Below are 23,690 nucleotides of genomic sequence, written 5' to 3'. Positions count from 1 at the left end.
GTGGAGGTTGGAGGACCCAGTGGGTTCTTTCCTTCTACCTTGTGGAACTGGGGTCTTCAGGCTTGACTGCAAGTGCCTTAACCAGCTGAGTCATCTTGCAGTCCCCCCATCTAGCAATATTTTTTAAAGACAGGGTCTCCCTATAGCCCAAGCTGGCCTGGAACTTACTATGTAGACCAGGGTGGTCTCGATCTCACAGAGATCCACCTGCTTCTGCCTCCCTAGTGCTGGGATTGAAAACCCGCGACACCACACATGCTCCATCTAACTTTTTTTTTTTTTAAAAGATATTGAATTATTTAACTGGTCTAGGGGGTTGTCTATCATTGGTCTATGGGGTTGTCTATCATCTCTCATCTATCACCCTTGGGGGGGGGAGAGAGAGAGAGAGAGAGAGAGAGAGAGAGAGAGAGAGAGAGAAGAGAAAATTCTTCAAAGCTTATTAATTTTAGAGACATCCAGATTGCATAGAATATTTATATTCACAGAGATAATCAGAGAGTGAGAGAGTATAAGCGTCTGCTTTTACCAAAGAACAACACTGTTGGATTAAGTGCCCAGTGTGTCGAGGTAGGGGGAAAAGTTTCAGCCAATAGAGGAGGCCCGTGTTTGTCAACGCTGGTCTTCTCATTTGCCTTCTGGTTTTGGCCCCTCTGGCTCTCAGACTCTGGGTGCTGTAGCACAATGGGTCGGTGCCCATCAGCTCCGGGTATTAGTGTTAAGTGAGTGTGTGAACATTCACTTGCAGGAACCAGCCCTGGTGTCCGCTACAAATACATCCGATAAGTGGAAACGCCCCGGGCGTGCGCTGGGCTCACCTGGGAGAGACATTGGCTCTTCCTTTCCCTTCCTTCTCCAAACCTGCAGGAGAGGCAGGAGGGCCCCCCCAGTTCTTGTGTTCCTCCAGTGAGGCTAATTTCCAGGTGGCTGTGTGCGTGCCTGGCCCAGGCTCCTGTGCGTGCTGGTTTCAGGGACCGGGCGGGTCCATATCCGGGTGGACCGGGTGGTTAGGGCCGGCCCTCCCTCTAGGTCGCGACGAGGGTTGGGGGGTGAAGGGAGTGGGGCTTAGAGACTCCCTTCTCATCCCCCCTGGATCCAAGTGGGGGCGACAGAAGGAAGGCGAGGGTGCAGGACGCCTATCTAGGGCGTGCCCGCCCAGCTAGCGGGCCAGCCCGGGGAGCATCCCGGGTCCCGCCGGAGCCAACGCTGGGGACCCAAAGCAGGAGGAGGAGGGACGTGGAGCTCCGAACTTGCCCGGGAAGTGGCGGGAGGGCGGGGCCCGGCCCTGGTGGCGGCGGGAGGAGGGGCGGCCGCGGCTGCATCCAGCCTGGCTGGCCTCCTTCCCAGCCCTCCTTCCCTCCTCCTCCTTTTCCTCTTCCTCCTGTATGAATCAGGCTTTTCCCCGGGAATAGGAGCAGCCACGCGCGGCCCGGGAGCCCGGAGCTGGAGCAGCAGCAGTAGCAGCAGCAGCAGCAAGCGGCAGCAACAGCTGCAGTAGCAGCAGAAACAGCAGCAGCGGGGCTGCCACCGCGGCGGCCATCGCGTCCCGGGCGCGCGGCGATCATGGAGAGGGCGACCCAGAGCGCAGACAGCAGCGGCGGCGGGGGCAGCAACAGCAGCAGCCGCAGCAGCAGCCGCGCCACCTCGGCGGGCTCGTCGCCCTCCTGCTCCCTGGCGGGCCGAGGGGTGGCCGGCCGGTCGGCGGCTGGACTGGGTGGCGGAGGCAGCCGCAGCAGTCCGGGCTCGGTGGCCGCGAGTCCATCCGGAGGCGGCGGCCGCAGGAGGGAGCCTGCGCTCGAGGGCGTGCTCAGCAAATACACCAACCTCCTCCAGGGCTGGCAGAACAGGTAACGAGCCCGCCGCCGGTTCCGGGTGTGGACCAGTGTGTGCCACTTGCGACGGGGACCTGCCTGGGCACCGCGCCCTTGCTGCGCCCTGGCCGGCTCGGAGGGGCCGCACCGCAGCGGCAGGAGGGAGGCCGGCGCCGGGGTTTGCCTCTGGTGATGGAAGCTGGAGGGATCTGGAGTGGGGACGGGAGTGCTCTGGTTGGTTCTAGTGTCGTGCCTGCCAGTGGTTTCACGCACCCCCGAAGAAAGGCTGAGAGAGGCAGGCAGAGAGGGCGTGCTTTGTGCCGGGTGGAGAAAGCTTTTTAGCACGTCTGGTCCACCACAGTTTAACACGTAGTTCTTGTTAAACTTTGGTGTTATATATATATGAAACATATAGTGGGGACGGGAGTGCTCTGGTTGGTTCTAGTGTCGTGCCTGCCAGTGGTTTCACGCACCCCCGAAGAAAGGCTGAGAGAGGCAGGCAGAGAGGGCGTGCTTTGTGCCGGGTGGAGAAAGCTTTTTAGCACGTCTGGTCCACCACAGTTTAACACGTAGTTCTTGTTAAACTTTGGTGTTATATATATATGAAACATATATATATATAAAACATATCTTATATATGTTATATATATGTTATATATATATGAAACCAAAACCAAACAAAAAACAAACAGCACTGCCACCAAAAAAAGAGCCTGCCACTTGTCACCCTCGGAGTTCCTCCTGAGTGCAGTGCATACCCCTTCTCCAGTAGATGACTTGCAGCCTTCAATTAGAACATGGAAGTTTCCTCAGAAGAAAAAACAAATCAGCTTTTCCAAATGGACAGTTTGGTATCACGACTATTATTATTATTTTCGAATTCGAGTGCTATTTGAAGTTTCCTTCCTGTCCTTCAAAGCTGGCAAGTCTTGGTGATTCAGGTCTGTAATCCTCAGCACTCCTGGAGGCTGAGGCAGGCAAGTCTTAAGTTTGAGGCCAGTGTGGGCTACATAGTGAGTTCCAGGCTAGTCAGGTACATAGGGAGACCTTATCCCTAAAAAGAAGTTGGCAGTTATCTGCCATCGTGTCACACATCTTTAATCCCAGCACTCAGAAGGCAGAGGCAGGCTGATGTCTGTGAGATGGAGGTTATCCTGGTCTGCATAGAGAATTCCAGGCCAGTTGGGGCTACAGAGAGACTCTTTCTTTTCTTTCTTTCTTTCTTTCTTTCTTTCTTTCTTTCTTTCTTTCTTTCTTTCTTTCTTTCTTTCTTTCTTTTTTTAAAAGAAGTTGGCTAGCCTAGTGATGGACAGACCCATGGAAAGATGGGAAAGTCAGGGAACTCCATTCTCAGTACACTTGAGGCAATGGGAGTATGTGAACTCTAGTTGTGTGAGACTTGCAAGGGTCAGACTCTGTGTGTGTGTGTGTGTGTGTGTGTGTGTGTGTGTGTTGGAGAAGCAAATCAAAGAGAAATAAAGGAGCCCATGCAAAGACACTGGTGAGATAATTGGGGAGATCCCGAGTCTATATACATTTGAGACTTAGTGCTTGGTACTTGTGAGATTTGATTCACACATTGGAAACTTGCTTCTCTTGCTGGTTGGACCAGATCACCGAGCTATCTCTTCCTGCAGGCTCTCTGGAAATGTTTCCCTGGCTTCGAGATGAACCAGGGACTGTTATAGACACGCAACTCCACTGGCAGGAAGAAAACCATGGATGTAATGGAAACAGAGCTGTCTCTTTACTGAGTTCTGGAGAAGGTGCTTTCTCCGCAACTCACCCAGGGTTTCCTTGGAGATCTGTTACTATGTTAGTGGAAGTTGCTCCTGACTTTTGAATCCTTGTGTTGCTCAAAATAGCCGCAGCGTCTGCTCTTACTTACCCCTGTTCTTTGGTTCTTCAAAGATGAAAACGTAGAGTGTGTAGGATGGGAGAGAGAGGAGCTGACTAAATGTGATTTCAGTTCTTGGAAGTTGTGTCTGGTGATTGGCAGCTCAAGGTGTCTCGTCAGAGGCACTTTGAAGGTGTGTTGGGCAATCACTTCTAATGCTTCTGTCCAAGAACTTATACTACAAACAGAGCTTTTGCACTAGATAACAGGCATTTTCTCTGCCTGGACACTGTATTTTACCTGTGACACGTATTAAAGGATTTTGCTCTTTGTAGTGGATTTAGAAGGGATTGGAGGTATGTTGTTTTGCCAGCTTTTAAACCCACTGGTGTTTCAACTGGAGGCAGAGTTGAGAAAAGGCAAAACAAATAACTGATAACAAACTTAACTTCAGTCAAATGTAGAATTGTGTGCCCTCCAGAGCATGCTCAAGTGAGATCTCAACTTCTGCTGAGTTTGTTTACTGTCTTATAGCTTTCAACCAATGCATGCTTTTACCACAACAACTCGTGTTTCCTAAAGTGTTGTCGCTAATGGGTAATGGTTCTTTGTCCCGGCGTCTGTCTATGTTGTATTGTCTCTGAACCATAGCCCAAGGTCCATTAGTGGTTGGGAGATTTATGCTGACCCTGAGACAATACACAGCTCCTTTCTCTGGGGTCTTGTAAAGGGAGAGCTAGAAGAGAGAAAAGGGCCAAGATAGAAACTCTAAAGTAACTGAAACCTTGCTCAGTTATTTTACTTCATCTAAGATCACTTTATTAAGTATCTGCTATGTACCACAACCTACTGAGGGAGCCAGAGTTACACTGGGAGACAAACACGAATGGTCTTCCCATGAAGTAGCTAGCAAACAGCTGAAGAGAAGTGAACACCCAACTGCTATCATTTCATTTTTCTTTCTCTTTAATTTTTTTTTTTTTGTCTTTTTGAGACAGGGTTTCCCTGTAGCCCCAGGTGGCCTGGAACTTGCTATGTAGACCAGGCTGGACTTGATCTCACAAAGATTTGCCTGCTTCTGGCTTCTGAGTGCTGGGATTAAAGGCATGCACCATCACACCTGAGCCCTTTCTTTCTTTCTTTCTTTCTTTCTTTCTTTCTTTCTTTCTTTCTTTCTTTCTTCTTTCAAGCAGAGTTTGGTTTTATTAAAAGACATTTTAGGGGGCTGAAGAGATGGCTCAGTGATTAAGAGCATTGGCTGTTCTTATAGAAGACCTGGGTTCAAATCCCAGCACCTACATGGTGGCTAACAACTGTCTGTAACTCAAGTTCCAGGGGATCTAATGCCCTTTTCTGTCCTCTGTGGGCACATGGTATGGGTGCACTTACACACATGCAGGCATAACACTCATACACATAAAATAAAGATTAAAAAGACATTTTAAAAATTATTACTTTTATTTATATGTGCATTTATGGGCACAGCATGCTACAGAGCATGTGTGTAGGTCAGAGGGCAACTTGTAAGAGTCAGTCCCCTCCTTCTACCCTGTGAGTTCTGGGAATCGAACTTAGGTCACGGGACTTGGCAGGATGTCCCTTTATCCTCTGAGCCATCTTGCTAGCCAAAAGGCATGTTTTTTTGAGTTCAAATCCCTTATTTATTTATTTATTTATTTTATTTATTTATTTATTTTAAATATATAATATGGGTGTTATGCCTGTATGTATGGAAGTGCACCTGTGTTGTGTAGTGCCTGCAGGAGCCAGAAGAAGGTGTTGGATCCCCTGGAACTGGAGTTATGGATGGTTGTTAGCTGCCATGTGGATGCTGGGAATCGAACCTGGGACTTCTGCAAGAGCAGCCAGTGTTCTTAACCACTGAGCCATCTCTTCAGCCTAAATTCATCTTAACAAATGAAAACAGCTTTGGGAAACAGATGGACTAGGAAGGTGAGGGAAAGGGGGTAAGGAGCAAAAGCAGGCATTTGTAGTGTAATTCAAGTGTGCGTCCAGTTCTGCTCTGCCCATCTAGAATGCTGCCTGCCTAAAAAATAAAAAATGGGAGGCAGAGGCAGGTGGATCTCTGTGAGTTCGAGACCAGCCTGGTCTACATAGTGAGTTCCAGGTCAGCTGGGGCTACAGGAAGACCCTGTCTCAAAAAGACCAAAAATAAATAAATAAATAAATAAATAAATAAATAAAAATTAGGGGCTGGAGAGATGGCTCAGTGGTTCTTGCAGAAGACCTGGGTTCAAAGGCCAATGCACCCACATGGCAGCTAACAACTGTCCGTAACTCCAGTTCCAGGGGATCTGACAGCCTCTTCTTTCCTCTGTGGGCGTCGCACGGCACAGGTGCACTTACCTACATGCAGGCAATACACGCATACACATAAATAAAAATAATAAATAAAATATTAAAAAAATATTTTAAAAAATTAAAAAAAAATAAAACAAATTAGGCATGACTTTAATCCCAGCCCTCGGGAAGCAGTGGCAAGCAGATTTCTATGAGTGCAAGGCCAGCCTGGACTACATAGAGCGTTCCAGTCAACTAGGGTTACACAGTGAGACCTTGTCTCAAAAGAACTTAAAATAGCCGGGCATGGTGGTGCATGCCTATAGTCCCAGTACTCAGGAGGCAGAGCAGGTGCACATCTCTGTGAGTTCAAGGCTAGCTTGGACTACATAGAGCATTCCAGGTCAACTAGGGTTACACAGTGAGACCTTGTCTCAAAAAAACTTAAAATAGCCGGGCATGGTGGTGCATGCCTATAGTCCCAGTACTCAGGAGGCAGAGGCAGGTGTGCATCTCTGTGAGTTCAAGGCCAGCCTGGTCTACATAGTGAGTTCCAGGCCAGCTGGGGCTACTGGGAGACCCTGTCTCAAAAAGACAAAAAACAAAAACAAAAACAAAACAAAAAAACAAACAACCCCCACCCAAAAAAACTGAAAAAGAAAAACAAAAACCTTAAAATAATTAAATTGTTTTCATTACGTTAAAAATATTTATTGTGTGTGTTTGGGGGAGGGGTATACACATATACTGCAGAGTCCAAGTGGAAGTCAGAGAACAACTTTTAGAAATTGGTTCTGTCCTTCCCCCGTGTGAGTCCCAGGATTTGAACTCAAGGCCGTCAGGCTTGGTAGCAAGCTTCTTTGCTCACTGAGTCATCTCACCTCTGCAACTGCCTGTTCTTTGGTTCTCAGACAGAGTGAGCTAGGATGCAGGCTGGCCAGCTCACACTACACCTCAAAAGCTTTCATGGGAATTTCATGTGTATTCTCTTGCCCAGCATACCTTTAGGGTAAGAGGTAACACAGCCTGATTAGTTCAGTTGGCTGCTGATGAGATTTTGTTATTCTGAGACAGGGTCTCATGTAGCTCAGGCTGTCTTCAAACTCCCTAAGAAGCAGAGGGTAACCCTGACCACCTGATTTTCTTGCTTTTACCTCCCTAGAAGTGCACTACCATGCCTGGCTTATGCAGTGCTGGGGACTGAACCCAGGACTTCATGCCTGCTAGGCAAGCCGTCTACCAACAGAGCCTGGCACTTTATTAACATGATTCTTAACTCAGTCCCTACATGTCATTGTGTCCTCATGTGAATATATGTATTGCTTGTCCCACTCTCTACAGACTTCTCCATGTGTCATCAGAAAGCCCGACATTCCCTGTGATGTGTCCACACTGACTTAGGGCCTGTTCAGGTGGCTCCCATTCAGGTGGGCTTCTAGGGACCGACTCTCCATGGTGCTTTCATCTGGGGGGTTAACACTATACTTTGAGAATGTATTTTAGCCTTCAGCATTTGGGAACTAGCTCAGTGGTAGAGGTCGTGTACTTTGTACATACAAGGCTGTGGATTTGATACTCAGTATACCCCCTCCAAAAAAAAATCACTGGGGCATATATTAATTTCTTTAAAATTTTTATTTATTTATTTATTATTTATTTATTATTTATATGAGTGTTTTGCCTGCATGCATGTAAGTGCACCCATGTCATGCAATGCCTGGAGATGCCAGAGAAGGCATCAGGTCCCTTGGAACTGGAATTGGAGAGGTTGTTAGCTGCTACGCGGATGCTAGGAACAAACCTGGGTCCTCTGCCAGAGCAGCCATTGCTCTTAACCACTAGCCATCTCTCTAGCCCCCTACATTAAATTTTAAATGCACACTGAATTAAAACGAACACATTAGAACATATTTTGAGTATCATAGTACTTTCAGAGGTAACTTGGCCATACAGAGTTGGAAATCACTGTCTCTGGTTTCCCTTCCTGCCTTTGTGTATTTCGGAAGTGTTTGCATGGGCTGCTTTCTAAGCTTCCAGTCTGCTCTGAGGCCATGCATTAAAATCCTTCAGGGATACCCAATTTCTTCACTGACAGTTGTAATAAAAGGATGGCCACCCAGGTTACAAAACAGTGTCCTGTACGATGTATTTACTTATGTTTTAAAATACTTACTAAGCACCTGCTTTGTATGCGCCTCTCACTGCGGGACCAGGATCTGTCTTCTTCTCTTCTCTACTGGGTTTTATTTTTGTGAGACAGGGTCTCACGTAGTCCAGGCTGGCGTTAGACTCCTTATGTATCTGAGGATGACCTTGAACTTCTGATCCTCCTTGCCTCTACCTTCCAAGTACTGGGATTACAGGCATGCAACACCCATCTTAGTTTATGCTGGAGATGGTGCTGGGGACTGAACCCTGGGCTTTGTGCATGCTAGGCAAGCACTATACCACCTGAGCTATATTACCAGCCCCCACTTCTAAAATTTGATTTAAAAAAGTGTTTAGAGGAAATTTATACCAAAATGATTGCTGTGGTTTTCTTGGGTTGTTGGGATTACAAGTGGGTTTTATTTTCTCTGATAAATGTTGCTAAGCATGTAAGTTTTGTGTTCTATATATATATATATTTCTGTGAATGGGTGGGACTATCTGGAGCTGGCCAATTGGTTCCCTCATTGGTAGGTGACAGGCCTTCCCTTGTGCCTGGCAATCTTGAGTGGTAAACTGTTAGCTGAGTGTCCTTCTTGATCAGTGGGCTGCCTATCCTTGCAGCAGCCAGTGGACCACTTTACAGTCACTCTGAGAACATTCTAGCAGCTTCAAGGAGCACTCCAGTTGCAGCTCCTGCTTCAGGTGGCCTTGGCTGTGACTGACTGCTCAGGACAAACTGTTCTGGTCTTGGAAGACTTCACTTCTATTTAAAAAAATTTTTTTTATTATATTTATCTTTTTATTTAAAAAAACACCCACAGGGTTTTATTCCCATTGCACTGGGTAGGTCTCTACAGGGTGTGTGGGAGGGTGCAGGTTGTGGCAGAGGGAGGAGGCCCCTACTTGCCAGCTATGAGCAGGTTCCGCAGGACCATGATGACCGAGTCCCTACACAGGAACATCTTAGAGATATAGCAGTCCTTGCGGACTTCTTCTTGCCTTAGCCATTCTTGGGGACCTTGGTCTATATCTTCTTCACATTTTCTTTTTTCTTTCTTTTTTTTTTTTTTTTTTTTTTTTTGATCTTTTTGAGACAGGATCTCCCTGTAGCCCCAGCTGACCTGGAACTCACTAAGTAGACCAAGCTGGCCTTGATCTCACGGAGATCTGCCTGCCTCTGCCTCCTGAGTGCTGGGACTAAAGGCGTGTGCCACCATGCCTGGCTATTCTTCACATTTTCTAGCACCATATTATAGTGGCTGTCAAAGGCCTTCATCTGGCCTAGGAGTTTCTTGTCGTGGCAGTTGATGAGCACTGGGTGTTGTTCTTGACTGACTGTGTAAGCATGAAGACAGGACCTGTGTTAGAGTCCTCTTCCTCCTACTTCTGCAGCTCCTCCTGGGGTCCCCTCACTCTTGGATTTGTTGGGGAGGCTCATGGTGGAATTTTTGCCTGCAGATCACTGCCATCACATTGCTTTGACTCTGTATTTGTTTTTATGTATAAGTGTTTTGTCTGTATGTATGTAAGTGCACTCAGGAGTGCAATGCCTACTAATGCCAGAAGGGGGCGTCGGATCCCCTAGACTTGGAATTACAGACAGTTGTTGCCGCTATGTGGATGCTGGGAACTGAACCCAGGTCCTTTGCAGGAGCAGCCAGTGCTCTTAACTGTCGAATCAGCTCTCCAACCCCTCTACTTATTTTGTGTATATGTTTGGTTGCCTGTGCCATTGTGCATATGTGGAGGTCAGAGGAGTGCTCTCTCCTTCCACCATGTGGGTCCTGGGGATTAAACTCAAGTTGTCAGGCTTGGCAGCAAGTGCCTTTACTCACTAAGCCATCTTGCTGGCCCCAAAACTTCACTTCAAGACAAGCCTTGGTGAAGGCTAGAAGACCCTGACCATCCATCTGTTCCCACAGATGCCAGGGAAAGAGTCCTTCCCTTTGGTGTGCCTCAGTGGAAAGACTGTGATTGGTGCAGTGTGAGGCCCATGATTCAGGTTAAGGTCTGTGATTGGTGGAACTGGAAGCTGTGCTGTGATTGGTACTTCGTTTGCATGCTAAATCCCTTTTCTGGCTATATAACGGGGCTGTTTGGCTCATGTTTTTAGCCACCCAGGAGACCGTCTCTTGAGCTTCCGGATTCAGCCCTGAGTGGTGTCTGCTTACTTTGCTGTGATCTTTATCATGGTGAAGTGCCAAAGCTGGTGAGACTGCAGCAGAGTGGGTGGCATCACTGTCTCAGCCGTGGTGGCAGCAATTGTGCTGGGAAAAGAAATGACCTGAAGCAGTGGTGACAGAGATGACTAAGGAATGTGGAAATAGAGAGAAAGTGAGAGACTGTGAGCTCTCGTACCTGGAAAGAGTCCCAGGAAGGTGCCCAGCCCTGAGAGCTGGGGATCCCAACGGCCCAAGGCTGGGAAGCCATTGAACCTGGCCATTGCTAGCTGCTGCTACTGAGCCATGGTCACTGCCTGACGAGTGAAGGGCTACTGAGGACCAAGGCCCAGAGCTGTAAGCCTCTCACCCGAGTACCCAGAGCCTTAGGTCTCTGCTCACTAGACCTGGAGCTATAAGCCTCTCCCTTTCAGGATCCTGAGCTCTAAGCCTCTGAGTCTGTTAGTCCTGCCTACACGCTCTTGGCTAGTCAAGGTCCCAGAACTCAGGAAGCTGCCTATAACCCATTAGTGCTTCCCATGTGCAGAGAACAACAGAACCCCAGCCACCCCATTGGTAATATTAATGTAACATGTATGAGGCGCGTGCATCCGTCTGTATAGTTTTCTGTCTGTTTCTACTGCTGTTTGATGTTTGTATGAATATACCAAATACACTTGTGGGTTGTAGACTGATTGCGAAATGTCTCAGTTTCTGACTCTTATGAGTAGTGTTGTCGTGAATCTCCTACTGTATGAATGTATGTATATTTTCTTTAAAAGGTTAAAATTAATTAAATTAACTAATTAATTAGTTAATATGTATGGGGTATGTGTGGGTATACATGCCATAGCACATATGTGGAGGTCACAGGACAACTTGCAAGAGGTCGTTGCGCTCCTTCTACTATGTGGGCTCCAGGGCATTGATGGCATCAGGCTTGATGGCAAATGCCAAACCTACTGAGCCACCTCACTAGCCCCTCACCCCCTATTTTTTCTGATACAGGGTCTCATGTATCTCAGGCTGACCTCAAACTGACTCTGTAGCCAAGGATGATCTTGAACTTCTGATCCTCCCAAGTGCTTCTTTTATAGGCATGTACCTTCACATCTGATTTATGGGTGCTGTGGATAAAACTCAGAGCTTCTTGCCTCCCAGGCAAGCCCTCTACCAAGTGAACCCCCTGCCCAGCCCCCTTTAAAGGCATCTTTCTCCTTTGTTTCTTCTGGCTTCCGGTGGCTTCCACTTTTCTTGACTTGTCACTGCTCCTCAGCACCTTAGCCAGTCTTTCCAGTGCCTTCTTCTCTGGGCTTGTCAGACCTGACCTTGTCTCGTGAGTACACTGAGGACCCACACAGATAATCCAGGACAGTATTCCAATCCCAAGATCCTTAATCACTTCTGGCAGGAGCCAATGTCCCTGTCATTGAAGGCAAAACTGATGGGTTCCAGGGGGTAGGGACAATATTCGGGCTCTTACATGGTGACGGTTCCAAGTTGGCTTTTTTTGTTGTTGTTTTGTGTTTGTTTTGTTGTTGAGATAGGGTCTCCCTGCAGCTTCTCTGGCCCAGAATGTGCTATGTAGACCAGGCAGGCCTTGAGCTCACAGATAATCTGCCTGCCTCAGCCATGCACCTCCATGCTTGGCCTAAGTTGACTTAAAAAAAATTGTGTGTGTGTGTGTGTGTGTGTGTGTGTGTGTGTGTGCAGTGTATGCATGTGAGTGTGTGTGTGTACACATGTATATGTGAGAATGTGTGTGGAGGCCAGAAGTCAAGGTCTGGTATCTTCTATCCTGTTCCGTCGGGAAGATCTTTATTAGGAGTAGTAGTTGGGAAGGGGGTTGTGGAAGACTGAGGACAACTTTCAGGCATCAGTTCTCTCCTTTCATCTTTACGTAGGTTCTGATGATCAAACTCAGGTTGCCAGGGACTTGTAGGGCAGGTGCCTTTACTCAGTAAGCCATCTTGCTGGCCCCTCCACCTTTATTTTTTGAGTCAGTGTCTCTCACTGGAATTGGAGCTCGTAATTTCAGCTAGGTTGGACCCTCTTGTCTCCACTCCCCAGCACTGGGATTACAGGTTCGTGCCAACATGCCTGGATTTTCACATGGGTGCTGGGGATCCAAACTCAGATCCTCACTCTTACACAGCAAGCACTTTACCCACTGAGCCATTTCTGTAGCCCACATGTTTCTTTGTCTGGTTTGGTTTGCTTTTAGTTTTTTGAAATAGGTGTCATGTAGCCCAGGCTGCCCTCAAATTCTCCAAGGATGACCTTGAACTTCAGATCCTCCTGCCTCTACCTCTCAAGTACTAGGATGGATGTGTAAAACCATAAAGGTTTTATGTGTTGCTGGGGACAGAACTCAGGGTTTTGTGCATGCTAGGCAAATGCTTTACCAAATGAACTATATCCTCAGCCCACAAGCTTTTATATTTTCATCAATATATTTACAGAAAAGGACCAAACCGCAGAACAATGTAAATAGTCCCATTAAAACTACGAAGCCAAAAGAAAAAGTTATTCATGGCCCAAAGGACTTATCTGACCTTCAAACAATGGACTTACAACAGAAAACCACATACAATGTTTCCTAATTTTATCTCTGTTATTGATATCATGATATGAGACACAAATAAAGCACTTTGTTTCTAGGCTGTGACCATATTCAATCCAGTCTGGGTTGTCAAAAATCAAATTCTGGACTGTTTTCTCTTCAATTCTGGCTTGGCTTGGCCCCAAATCACATCAGCAGGAGCCAGGCAGGACTGCAAAAAAGCCTCAGAGTTTCTAGCACGATCATTTCAACCCTTCTTTCAGGACACAAAGAACCAAATTGCTTCTTTCTTCCCAGAGTCCTAAGACAGCTGCCCATAAACAGGCTGTAAAGAACCAGGGGCAGGAAGATAGGCAGCCACCCACAGTGCACTGCATATCACCCAAGTCCCCTCTGTCCTAGGCATGAAAGCAGGGGCTGGGGAGATGACTCAGTCAGTTTAGTGCTTAATGTGCAAGCTTCAGGACCTGAATTTGGATCTCCAGAACCCAGAAAAAAGCTCAGACATCTATAATCCCAGTGTACTCACCTCAAACAAGACAGAAGTTGAGAGCTGACACCTGAGGTTGTCCTCTGACCTCTACACTCACACCATGGAGCGCGCGCACGCACACACACACACACACACACACACACACACACACACACACACAGTTGAAATGCAAGCCATGTCAGTCTTTGGTTTCTCATTGTGAGTGTGTTCTAATTTCAAGGTCTATAGGAACCTCCCAGAAAGCGTGGGTGGGCTGGGGGTTCTCCTGGACTTGTCCTCAGCGATGCTGAGTTTATGATGGGATAGAGATAACCCCTGACTTGTCTCTGTACTGGTCAGTCAATCTGTCAGAGCTCTGGCCAGCTGTCAGCAGTGAAATTCCCCTGGACAGTTTCCCTGGGCTGTTGGGTTGCTGAAGATAATCTGGACAGAATCCAGGAAATCTTTGAAGTCCAGAGTGAGTGGGCATCATCCATCAGACCCTTTGCAGGTAATGTGGCTTGGTGGGATGTCTATACCTCAGTTATTTATTGGATACTTTGTGTGTGTGTATGTGTGTGTGTGTGTGTGTGTGTGTGTGTGTGTGTGTGTGCACGCCAAGTGCCATGTGAGAGGCAGGAGGCACAGCTAGGCCCTGCCTTAGAGGCCTGACCAAGAAAGGGCACACTTTCTGTAAGATGGCCCGAGATAAGTCCAGGCAATATTGTCACTATGGCAACCGTGCATCCTTTCATTGTAAACAACTGGTGGGAATGTGTTCCAATAAAATTTTATCAAACAGGCAGTGGGCTCCATATAGCCTTCAGAGTGCAGTTGGACCATCGATAATCTTACATGACATTCAGACCCCTGACCCAAATTACTAAGGCAGCCCAGTGTGGTGGCTTTGAACTATCTATGTGACCTTGGTCAAACTATTTAGTTTCCCTTTTTTTTTTTGGGACAGGGTCTCTCTGGCCTCAATCTCATAGAGATCCACCTGTCTCTGCTTCCTGAGTGCTGAGATTAAAGGTGTGTGTTACCACACCCAGCTTTCTTTTAACATTAAAAAAATTTTTATTTATTATTTTTATTTTATGTGTATGCGTGTATTGCCTGCATGTAGGTAAGTGCACCCGTGTCGTGCAATGCCCTTGGAGGACAGAAGAGGCTGTTGGATCCCCTGGAACTGGAGTTATGGACAGTTGTTAGCTGCCATGTGGGTGCTGGGATTCGAACCTGGGTCTTCTACAAGAACAACCAGTGTTCTTAACCGCTGATCCATTTATGTATTATTATTATGTGTTTGGATATGCACCTGCCACAATGTGTTCATGGAGGCCTGAGGATAACTTGTGGAGTCTATTCTCCTTTCACCTTTATGTGGGTTCTGGGGCTTGAACTCAGGTTGTCAGGCTTGTGCGGCAAGTGCTGTACCTTGCTTCCCCCTCACATGTTTCTAGGTCTTATGTCACCCAGGGTAGACTCAGACTTGCTGTATAGTTGAGGGTGACCTTGAATACCTGATCCATGTTCTGCCTGGTTTTAGTTCTTGATCTGTAAAATGGGGACAGTACAGTGTCTGTCATAGGGCTCTGTATTTGTTTCTTTTTTCAGTGCTGTAACAAAATGCCTGACCAAAGCAACTTAAGGAAGGAAGGGCTCACAGGGGATACAGTCTATCATGTGAAGAGGGGAAGTCATGGCAGGAACATGAGGCTGCTGGTTGGGCAAGTTGCATCCTTAGTCAGGAACCAGACAGTGAACTGAAGGTAAGCTGAGTTACCAAACTTTAAGGCCCACCTCTAGTGACCCACTTCCCCCAGCGAGGCTCGACTTCCTAAAGGTTCCACAACCCTCTCAAACAGCACCACCAGCTGGGGACCAAGTGTTCAAAAACACAAACCTGTGGGGCTGTAATAGTTAATTTCAATTGTCAATTTGGCAGGCTCTGGAATCACGGGGGGAGGGGGTGTCTTAATGAAGGACTGTCTAGATTAGGTTGGTCTGTAGGCATGTCTGTGAGGGATTTTCTTCTTTGGGTTAACTGAGGTGGGAAGACCCACTTTGAAGGTTGCTGGCACCATTTCATGGGCTGGGCACTGGACGGAATGGAAAGGAGCCAGTGAGCTGAGCACCAGTGTCCATTGCTCTCCACTACTTTACTGCAGGTGCAATGTGACCAGCTGCCCTGGGCTCCTACCTTTATGGTGACTTCCCTACCTTTATGGACTGTAACCTGGAACACTGAGCTAAAGAAATCCTTTCTCCTATAAGTTGCTCTTGTCAGGGTCATAGAAACAGGAAAAGTAACTAAGAAACCTCATTCAAATCACAATAGGCTCCATGGAGACGCTGTAGGGATGACTGGCACGTAGCAACAGCATAATTGCTTCATGGTGTGGCAACTGCTGTTTCATAAACATCAGGGGAGAGTATCAGCCTGACCTAGGGGAGGGTCACAGGCAGAGGGATGGATGAGGAGGACATTTGAGAAAGTTGGGAAGAGGAGACCGTGTTTCAGACAGGAGCTGGAGGAGGGTGCCCTTGGAAGGCGGCTTTGTGAGGGAAGGGCTTTGACAGGCCCGGAATGCAGGTCTTATGTGGACTATGGCTAGAGATGGGACTGTAGATAAGTTTGAAAAGCTGTCTGGGGGGCGCTGTCAAACTTGGGGACCATAGGTGTAAAATGCCTGTATTAGCTAGCAGAAGACGGTTGCTGACTCTGGAATGGTTTGCAGGCCCAGTGTTAGAGAATTTATGCACTTTCCAGTTTAATCCCTCAAAAGAACTGGAGGTGTGACACAGATCTATTCATTTCCCTCCTCCACAGTCATGGGACCACTGGTTTTTATTTAATTTAAAATTTATCACATTCATTATTTATTTATTTATTTGTGTGTGTGCGTGCGTGTGTGTGTGTGTGTGCGTGCGTGCGTGTGTGTGTGTGTGTGAGTGTGTGTGTGTGTGCGTGCGTGCGTGTGTGTGTGTGTGTGTGTGTGTGTGTGTGTGTGCGCGCGCAACATCCATATGACAGAATGTGTGCAGAGGTTACAATTTGTGGAAGTTGGTTCACCATGTGGGACCAGAGGATGAAACTCAGGTTATCAGGCTTGGTGGCAAGCACCTTCACCTTTTAGCAATCTCGTCTGTCCTAAATCTTGTTTTTTTTTTAAATAGGATACATATATCGCCATGTCAGAAAAAATGAAACCTTTTTTACATCTTCCTTCTCCTTTATAGCTAGAGATGGTCATGAGACTGTATTTTGGATATTAGCAGAATGGGCACATAATAATTCGCTGGCACTTTTTGTCCTTTCTGTGCTGGATAGCTTTAGTGTCAACTTGACACACCTGGGTAGAGGGAGCCTCAGCTGGGGAATTGCTTCCATTGGACTGGCCTGTGGCCATGTCTGTAGAACATCTTGATTGTTGAGTAGTGCCACCCCTGGACAGGTGGGCCTGTTATTGCATAAGAAAGCAGGCTAAGTAGGGGCTAGGGGAGCAAGCCAGTAAGCAGCGTTCCTCCATGGCCTGTGCTCCAGCTCCTGACTCCAGGTTCCTGCCCTGAGTTCCTACCTTGGGCTCCCTCAGTGAACTATGACCTGGGAGATGTAAGTCAAATAAACCCTTTCCTCCACGAGTTGGTATTGGTCAGAGTGTTTTGTCACAGCAATGGAGAAAGAAACTAGAATACTTTCCTGTCGGTGTACAGGTGATGGGAAGAACTGGCATTCAGACATGATGGCAGGAACCCTGGCAGCCATGTTGAAACCTTGAGGTAGCCAAGATGAAGGCTAGCTAGACAGATGAAACTTGGCTTCTGAGGACTTTGTGCATCAGAGGCACTTCACAGATCAGTCTCTGGAATTTTCTATGAGGAACAATGAGTTCCTTCTGTCAGGTTCAGTCAGCTCTAACTAAGCCCAGCAGATGCAGATGGAATTCCATGTTAGAGATGAAGAGACTGAGGCAGGGGATCTAGTGACAGGAAGCCTGGACTTGTCTGACTCCAGAGTGTGTCTTCTTTCTCTTGCTCTTCGAAGAACTTAAAGATGTACCCTCTCATTTTCTAGATAGGACCGAGGGCTTTGCCTCAGGCTAGACTAGTTCCAGCACCTTCCCTGCAGGATAATCATCATTGTCTTCCCCTTCCCTCCCCGCCTGCTTTTCTTCCCAGGTGCGGCCTTCAGGAAGAGTCCAGCTTTCTTCAGTGAGTGACTTTGTGGTGTCCTGCCGGCAATGCATCTTCTGTGTGTGGGTGGTTGGAACTTGACAGTGTCAGGCTGTGAGCTTGCAGCTTTTTCTTCCGGTGTCTTTGCTGGCTCTTGCTGGCTTTGGACTGGCCTCTGTAACCTTCTGTGCCCTTTTGGTCCTGTGTAGGATGAGGGGGTGTTTTGGCCTGCAGGAGCTGATAGCTGAATCTGTTTTTTTTTTTTTTTTTTTTTTTTGTGACACAGTCTCACTCCGTAGACCAGGCTTGCCTGGAACTCTGCAGATAGCCAAGGCTATCATTGAACTTGTGACAATCTTCCTACCTCAGTCTCCCAAGTGTTGGGATTGTACTTGGCATGGATGGATCTTTTCTTTTCTTTTTTTCCCCCTTGTGGTACTGGGGGATTGAACCCAGGGTCTTTCACATGCTAGGTAAGCACTCAGCCCCTGAGCTACATTAGAAATAAAATCTGAAGTCCGGGGACCCCACCAATACTAAACAAAGAACACTCAGACAAAGTGAAAGTAACTACTTTTGCAAAAGGAAAGGGTGTGTTGTGTGTCAGGAAGATCCCAAAAGCACACAGGACCTGGAAGTTTTTGATAGGCTTTTTTTTTTTTTTTTTTTTTTTTTTAAATTTTTGAGACCGGGTCTCCCTGTAGCCCCAGCTGGCCTGGAACTTGATAGTAGATTAGGTTGGCCTTGAACTCACAGAGATCCGCCTCTGCCTCCAGGGTGCTGGGACCAAAGGCGTGTACCAGCACGCCCCACTGATAGGTTTTTATCTCTATTGGCTGGGGTCCAACCTCAGGGTCTTTTCTCATGACTAGTTTAAAAGAATCTGCAAAGGAAGCAGGGAAGAACTCCATTGCCCAGGCCATTGCGATCAGGAATGCAGCAGGGCTTTTCCTTAAACAAAAGTCTTACAGGGGGTGGGATATTAAAAGGTCTGAAGCCAAGTTTTACAGGGTTTGAAAGAAAAAGGCTAATATTTAGTGTTTCTGATGGCTGCATCCCCGACCCATCTCCTTCCATGGATCTTGACCCTGATTCAGTAAATCTGGGCGTGTGCTTGTGGAATGAATTTTGCTTTTTGATGAAATTTGATGTCTGATATTCCCCTATTAGTCATACCTTGAAAATGAGCCTTTGGAGCTGAGGTTGTGGCTCAGGCTTAGAGTGCTCATTTAGCATGCCGAGGCCCTGGGTTTGATCCTCAGCCCTGAACAGATGGGTTGCAGTGGTACATGCTTGTAATTGAGCACTTTCAAAGTGGAGGCAGGAGGATCTGAAGTTCAGGGTCATTCTTAGTTACTTAGTGAGTTCCAGGTCAGCCTGGGCTACATGAGAACTTTGCTGTGCATTTATTCTAGCTGAATTACTGAGTGGATTGGTCACAACAAGTCAAAAAAGGAGGGGTTGGCTAGATGGCTCAGTGCTTAAGAGAACTTGCTGCTCTTGCAGAGGACCTGGATTTGTTTCCCAGCATTTACATGGCAGCTTACAATAGCCTGTAGCTCCAGTTCCAAACAGGCATATGCCTGATAGACATACATGCATGCATACAGGCAACATACTTATACACATAAAAATAAAAATAAATAAAAGATATAAATATAAAAAAAGAGTTAAAAATCAGCCGGCAAGGTCACCAGAGGAGAAAGCTGCAAGCTCACAGCCTGACACTGTAGAGTGCCAAGCACCTACTCACAGAAGACGCAGTGCCCACAGGACACCACAAACACTCAGTGAAGAAGGCCTAACTCTTCCTGAAGGCCACACCTGGGAAGAGAAGGCAGAGAGGGAGGGGGAAGAGAATAATGATTATCCTGCGGGGAATGTGTGGAACTGGTCTAGCCTGAGGTAAAGCCCTCAGTCATTATCTAGAAAATGATGAACCTCTACATAGTGAGACCCTGTCTCAAAAACAAAAGAAAACAAACAAGGTCGAAAAGCACAAAGTCACTTTTTATAACATGGTCTGTGGAGAGAGTATCGTTGGGCACTGTCCTAGTGTCTTTTTTCTGTTGTGATAAAATACTCTGACGAAAGTTCACAGTGCAAGGTTCAATCAGTCCAGCATGGAGCGGAAGTCAAACAGCAGGAGCTTGAAGCAGCTCAGTGGGATTTCTCCATGAATACAGTCCAGAATCTCCTGCCTAGGGAATGGTCCCACCCGCAATGATGGTGGGTCTTCCCACATCAACTAACATAATGAAGATACCCCCCCAGGCACGCCCATTTCCCTGATGGTTCTAGTCCACTGTAAAAACTACCCACTGCTGATGTTTCTCACGTGAGTTCTGTGTTGCTCCTCTTTGTTCCTCCATCACTTTGTGGTAACTTTTATTACCTTGGCTAATGTGTGCTTTCTTGCTTTTAATAGTGAGTCCACAGCTGATACTTTGGTCCAAAGTGCAGTGTTACAGTTTCTTAGTTAACTGAAATTATCCTGTCAAATTTTGCTTTTCATACTTGCTTTGAGGTGAGTTCAAATTCAGAGCATGTTATTAAAAGCCAAAATCTTAAGGAGTTTTGTTTCATGCTGACTAATAGGACACAAACCATTTTTGTGGGCTGAACAGAAGTATGTGCTTCCAGAAATCTCTTTGATGAAGCAAGAGAACAAATCGTGTGTCCATGAAGTTAAGTTTATAGCTGAAGTTGATTTTTGTCTTTTTTTTTTTTTCAGACAGGGGCTCAAGTAGCCCAGGCTCGCCTCAAACTCTCTATGTAAATGAGGAAGACCTTGAACTTCTAATCCTCCTGCCACCACTTCCTAAATAAAAGCAAAGTGTGGCCTAAGTTGGACACAGCTAGACAGCATCTCTTCACATCATGGGATTGTGTGAGTTTCTGTTATCCAAGGGATGGCTTCCTTTTCAACTTCACAGTGTGATTAATATTTTTACTATTTTTGTTTAACTATTTCCATCTTTATTTTGGTTGTGTCTCTAGTTCTCTCTTCCTCTTTTAAGATTCATTTTTATTATTTTTAATTATGTATATGTACATGTCTGTGTGTGGGTATGAGCCCTTGGAAGTCAGAGACTTCAGATCCCCTGGAAGTAGAGTTAGAGGCAGTTGTGAGCTGCCATGTGGGCGCCAGGAAAGCAGCAAAATCAGTTAGTGCTCTTAACCACTGAACCATCTCGCCATCTCTCCAGCCCCTATTTTTCTTTCTTTTCTTTTTTTCTTTCTCTTGGACAATGTCTCATGTAGTCCAGGCTGGCCTCAAATCCACTAAGTAACCAAGGCTGATCTTGAACCCCTGGTCCTCCTGCTTCCACATCCCAAGTGCTGGATGACAGATGTGGGCACTTGACTATTTTTTAGTTTCAAACTTTAAATTCTTTCTGTAGTTACTAAAGTAACTTATGGTCTGATACTTTCTTTCTTTGGAAGTGACATTAAGTTGATTAATAAAATGTATATAAGATCTGTAAATTAGATAAGAGCACTGTATTGGTTAATTATTTGGTTTTAGTATTGATACATTGAAATCTCAAAGAGCAAAAGGCATTAAGTCCACAACAGGTTTCAAAGGAGTTTCTTTTTTTTTTTAAAGGGTGGAGGCTGGAGAGTTGGCATAGCAATTAAGAGCACTGACTGCTCTTGCAGAGGACCCAGGTTTGATTCCCAGCACCCACATGGAGGCTAACAACCATCCTAACTCCAGTTCCCCCTCTTCTGACCTCTGAGGGCAGGTACAACAGGGTGCACTTATATACATGCAGGCAATACACTCATACACATAAAGTATAAATAATAAAATATTTCTTAAAAAGATAGGAAGGGCTGGGGAAATGGCTCCATTGCTCAGATGGTAAAAATAGCATGAGGACCTGAGTTCGATCCCCAGCACTCATGTAAAAAAAACTGGGCCTGGTGGCATTACCATGCTGGGGAAACAGAGACAGATGGATCCTGGGTACCTGTTGGCCAGCTAATCTAGACAAATCTGCCAGTTCAAGACTTACTGAGAGACTGTCTCAAAAAATTAGTCCCAGCATTAGGGAGGCAGATGCAGTCAGATATCTGTGAGATTAAGGCAGCCTGGTCTACATAGTGAGTTCCAGGCCAGCTGGGGCTACAGGGAGACCCTGTCTCTCTATCCCCCCCTAAAGACACCTGACATCTGGCCTCCATATGTTCAACCATGGGTGACTGTACCTGCAACACATGTGCACACATGTATATACCACACACACACACACACACACACACACACAGAGAGACACACACACCATACACCCAGGCACACAAAGATACACATACTCACTTGTATATACATGATAAAGCTGAGGCTGGAGAGATAGCTCAGTGTTAAGAACACTAACTGTTCTTGCAGAAGACCTGGGTTCAAATCCCAGCACCCACATGGCAGCTGACAACTGTCTGTAACTCCAATTCCAGGGCCTCTGACAGCCTCTTCTGTCCTCCGCTGGCATTGCATGACACAGGTGCACTTACCTACATGTAGGAAATACATGTATACACATAAAAATAAAAATAATAAATATTAAAAAAATGAACTTACACACATGAAGGCAATACACATAAAATAAAAAAATTTAAAAAATGATAAAGCAACTAGTAAAGTTAATTTGTTAGTTGTAACTAGTTCTTTGGGGGCGGGGTTATGGCTTATTGATGGGACACAAGTAGCATGTGTGAGGCCATGGGTTCAATCCCTGGCAGTACAAAAAGAAAAAAAAAGATATCAAAAAGGGATTGGAGATGTAATTCACTAGGCAGAGTGTTTGCATAATATGCATTAAGTCCTGGATTCCATCGCCAGCATCACATAAAGTAGGCATGGTGGGTGGTATACTCCTGTCATCCCAGCATGTGGGAGGTAGAGGCAGGAGGATCAAAAGTTCCAGGTTATCTTCAGCTACATAGCAAGTTTGATGCTAGTCTGGGCTACCTGAGACAGTATCTCACTCCCCAAATACATAGTTCTACATATTATTGTAAGTTCTCTGAAAGCTTGAAATTACATTGAAAGGTTAACAAAGATTCATTTGCTCTATTAAAAAACAAATAAACAAAAAAGCACACAGCACCGGGACACACAGCATATTCCTGGCCACATCCATCTAATAAAATTATCCAGGTTGCCGTCTGTCTACCAGGGGTGTTCAGCCTTTTGGCTTTTCTGGGCTGCTTTGGAGGAAGAATCTTGGGCCACATATTAATTACACGAACTACTAATAAAAGCTGATGAGCAAAAAAGGTCTCTGTATAATTTTCATAATTTTCATGGCATCTTTCACCACAGAGAAGCAATGCAGTCTTCACATAAGAAGGGCGGGACACCCAGGAGCCTTCTGCAGCAACCCTGCAGGCCTATCCAGGTTGGCTTGGAATACACCCAGTGTGGTCACAATGACTTGGCTGATTCTTTACTAACTACAGGAATTGGGCTGAATTCGTTAATGCCTGTGAGCAGTTGTGCATTAAACTAGGTGAAGCAGGCATGTTTGCAGCTTAGGAAAGGACCACTAAGCCCAGGGGAGATTTGTGTGATTATCCTGTCCTTGTTAGTTGTTTGAGCTTACATAATCAGAAACTGGGTTTTCATCTGCAAATAGGATGAAATGAAATGAGATGGCTATTGTTTGTTTTCCCCTCATTCTGACAGGAAAATTAGAATGAATTGTTATTTATAAACCCACCCTTCCTTCCTTCCTTCCTTCCTCCCTCCCTCCCTCCCTCCCTCCCCCTCCAAAAATATGGACATAGATTAACTACAGACATATCTTGCTTTATTGAGCTTTATCAGGCTTTGTGATAGTGTGTGTGTGTGTGTGTGTGTGTGTGTGTGTGTGTGTGTGTAGGTGTACATATGTGGAGGTCAGAGAACTACTTGTGGGAGTCAATTCTCTCCTTCTACCATGCTGGTCTCAGGGACTGAACTCAGATCATCAGGCTTGGTGCCAAGTGCCTTTACCCACTGAGCCATTTCTCCAGCTCTTTAAGCACTTTCTAAAAATTTTTAGAGATTTTATTATTTTTATTTTTTTATGTGTATGCATGTATTGTCTGCATGTAGGTAAGTGCACCTGTGTTGTGAAATGCCCGTGGAGGACAGAAGTGGCTGTCAGATCCCCTGGGACTGGAGTTACGGACAGTTGTTAGCTGCCATGTGGGTGCTGGGATTCGAACCTGGGTC

At 46.2% G+C, this 23,690-nt stretch overlaps 1 protein-coding gene and 1 pseudogene across 1 annotated transcript in view; one reads left to right on the top strand and one right to left on the bottom strand.

Annotated features, from left to right (window-relative positions):
- Positions 1 to 1,292: 1,292 nt before the first annotated feature.
- The window catches only part of Osbpl10 (oxysterol binding protein like 10), a 330,111-nt gene continuing 307,713 nt past the window's right edge, over positions 1,293 to 23,690 (top strand). Inside the window, exon 1 of the mRNA XM_008830466.2 lies at positions 1,293 to 1,847. Coding sequence (XP_008828688.1) covers positions 1,564 to 1,847 — 284 coding nt within the window. The 5' untranslated portion in view covers positions 1,293 to 1,563. The remainder of the gene's footprint in view (positions 1,848 to 23,690) is intronic.
- Positions 9,000 to 9,538, bottom strand: LOC103731955 (annotated as a pseudogene).

The sequence above is a fragment of the Nannospalax galili genome, unplaced genomic scaffold, assembly GCF_000622305.1.
Source record: "Nannospalax galili isolate Female #2095 unplaced genomic scaffold, S.galili_v1.0 scaffold695, whole genome shotgun sequence".
Taxonomy (NCBI): Eukaryota; Metazoa; Chordata; class Mammalia; order Rodentia; family Spalacidae; genus Nannospalax; species Nannospalax galili.
The sequence above is the reverse complement of the archived record's forward strand: the minus strand, read 5'-3'. Positions and strand labels throughout refer to the sequence as shown.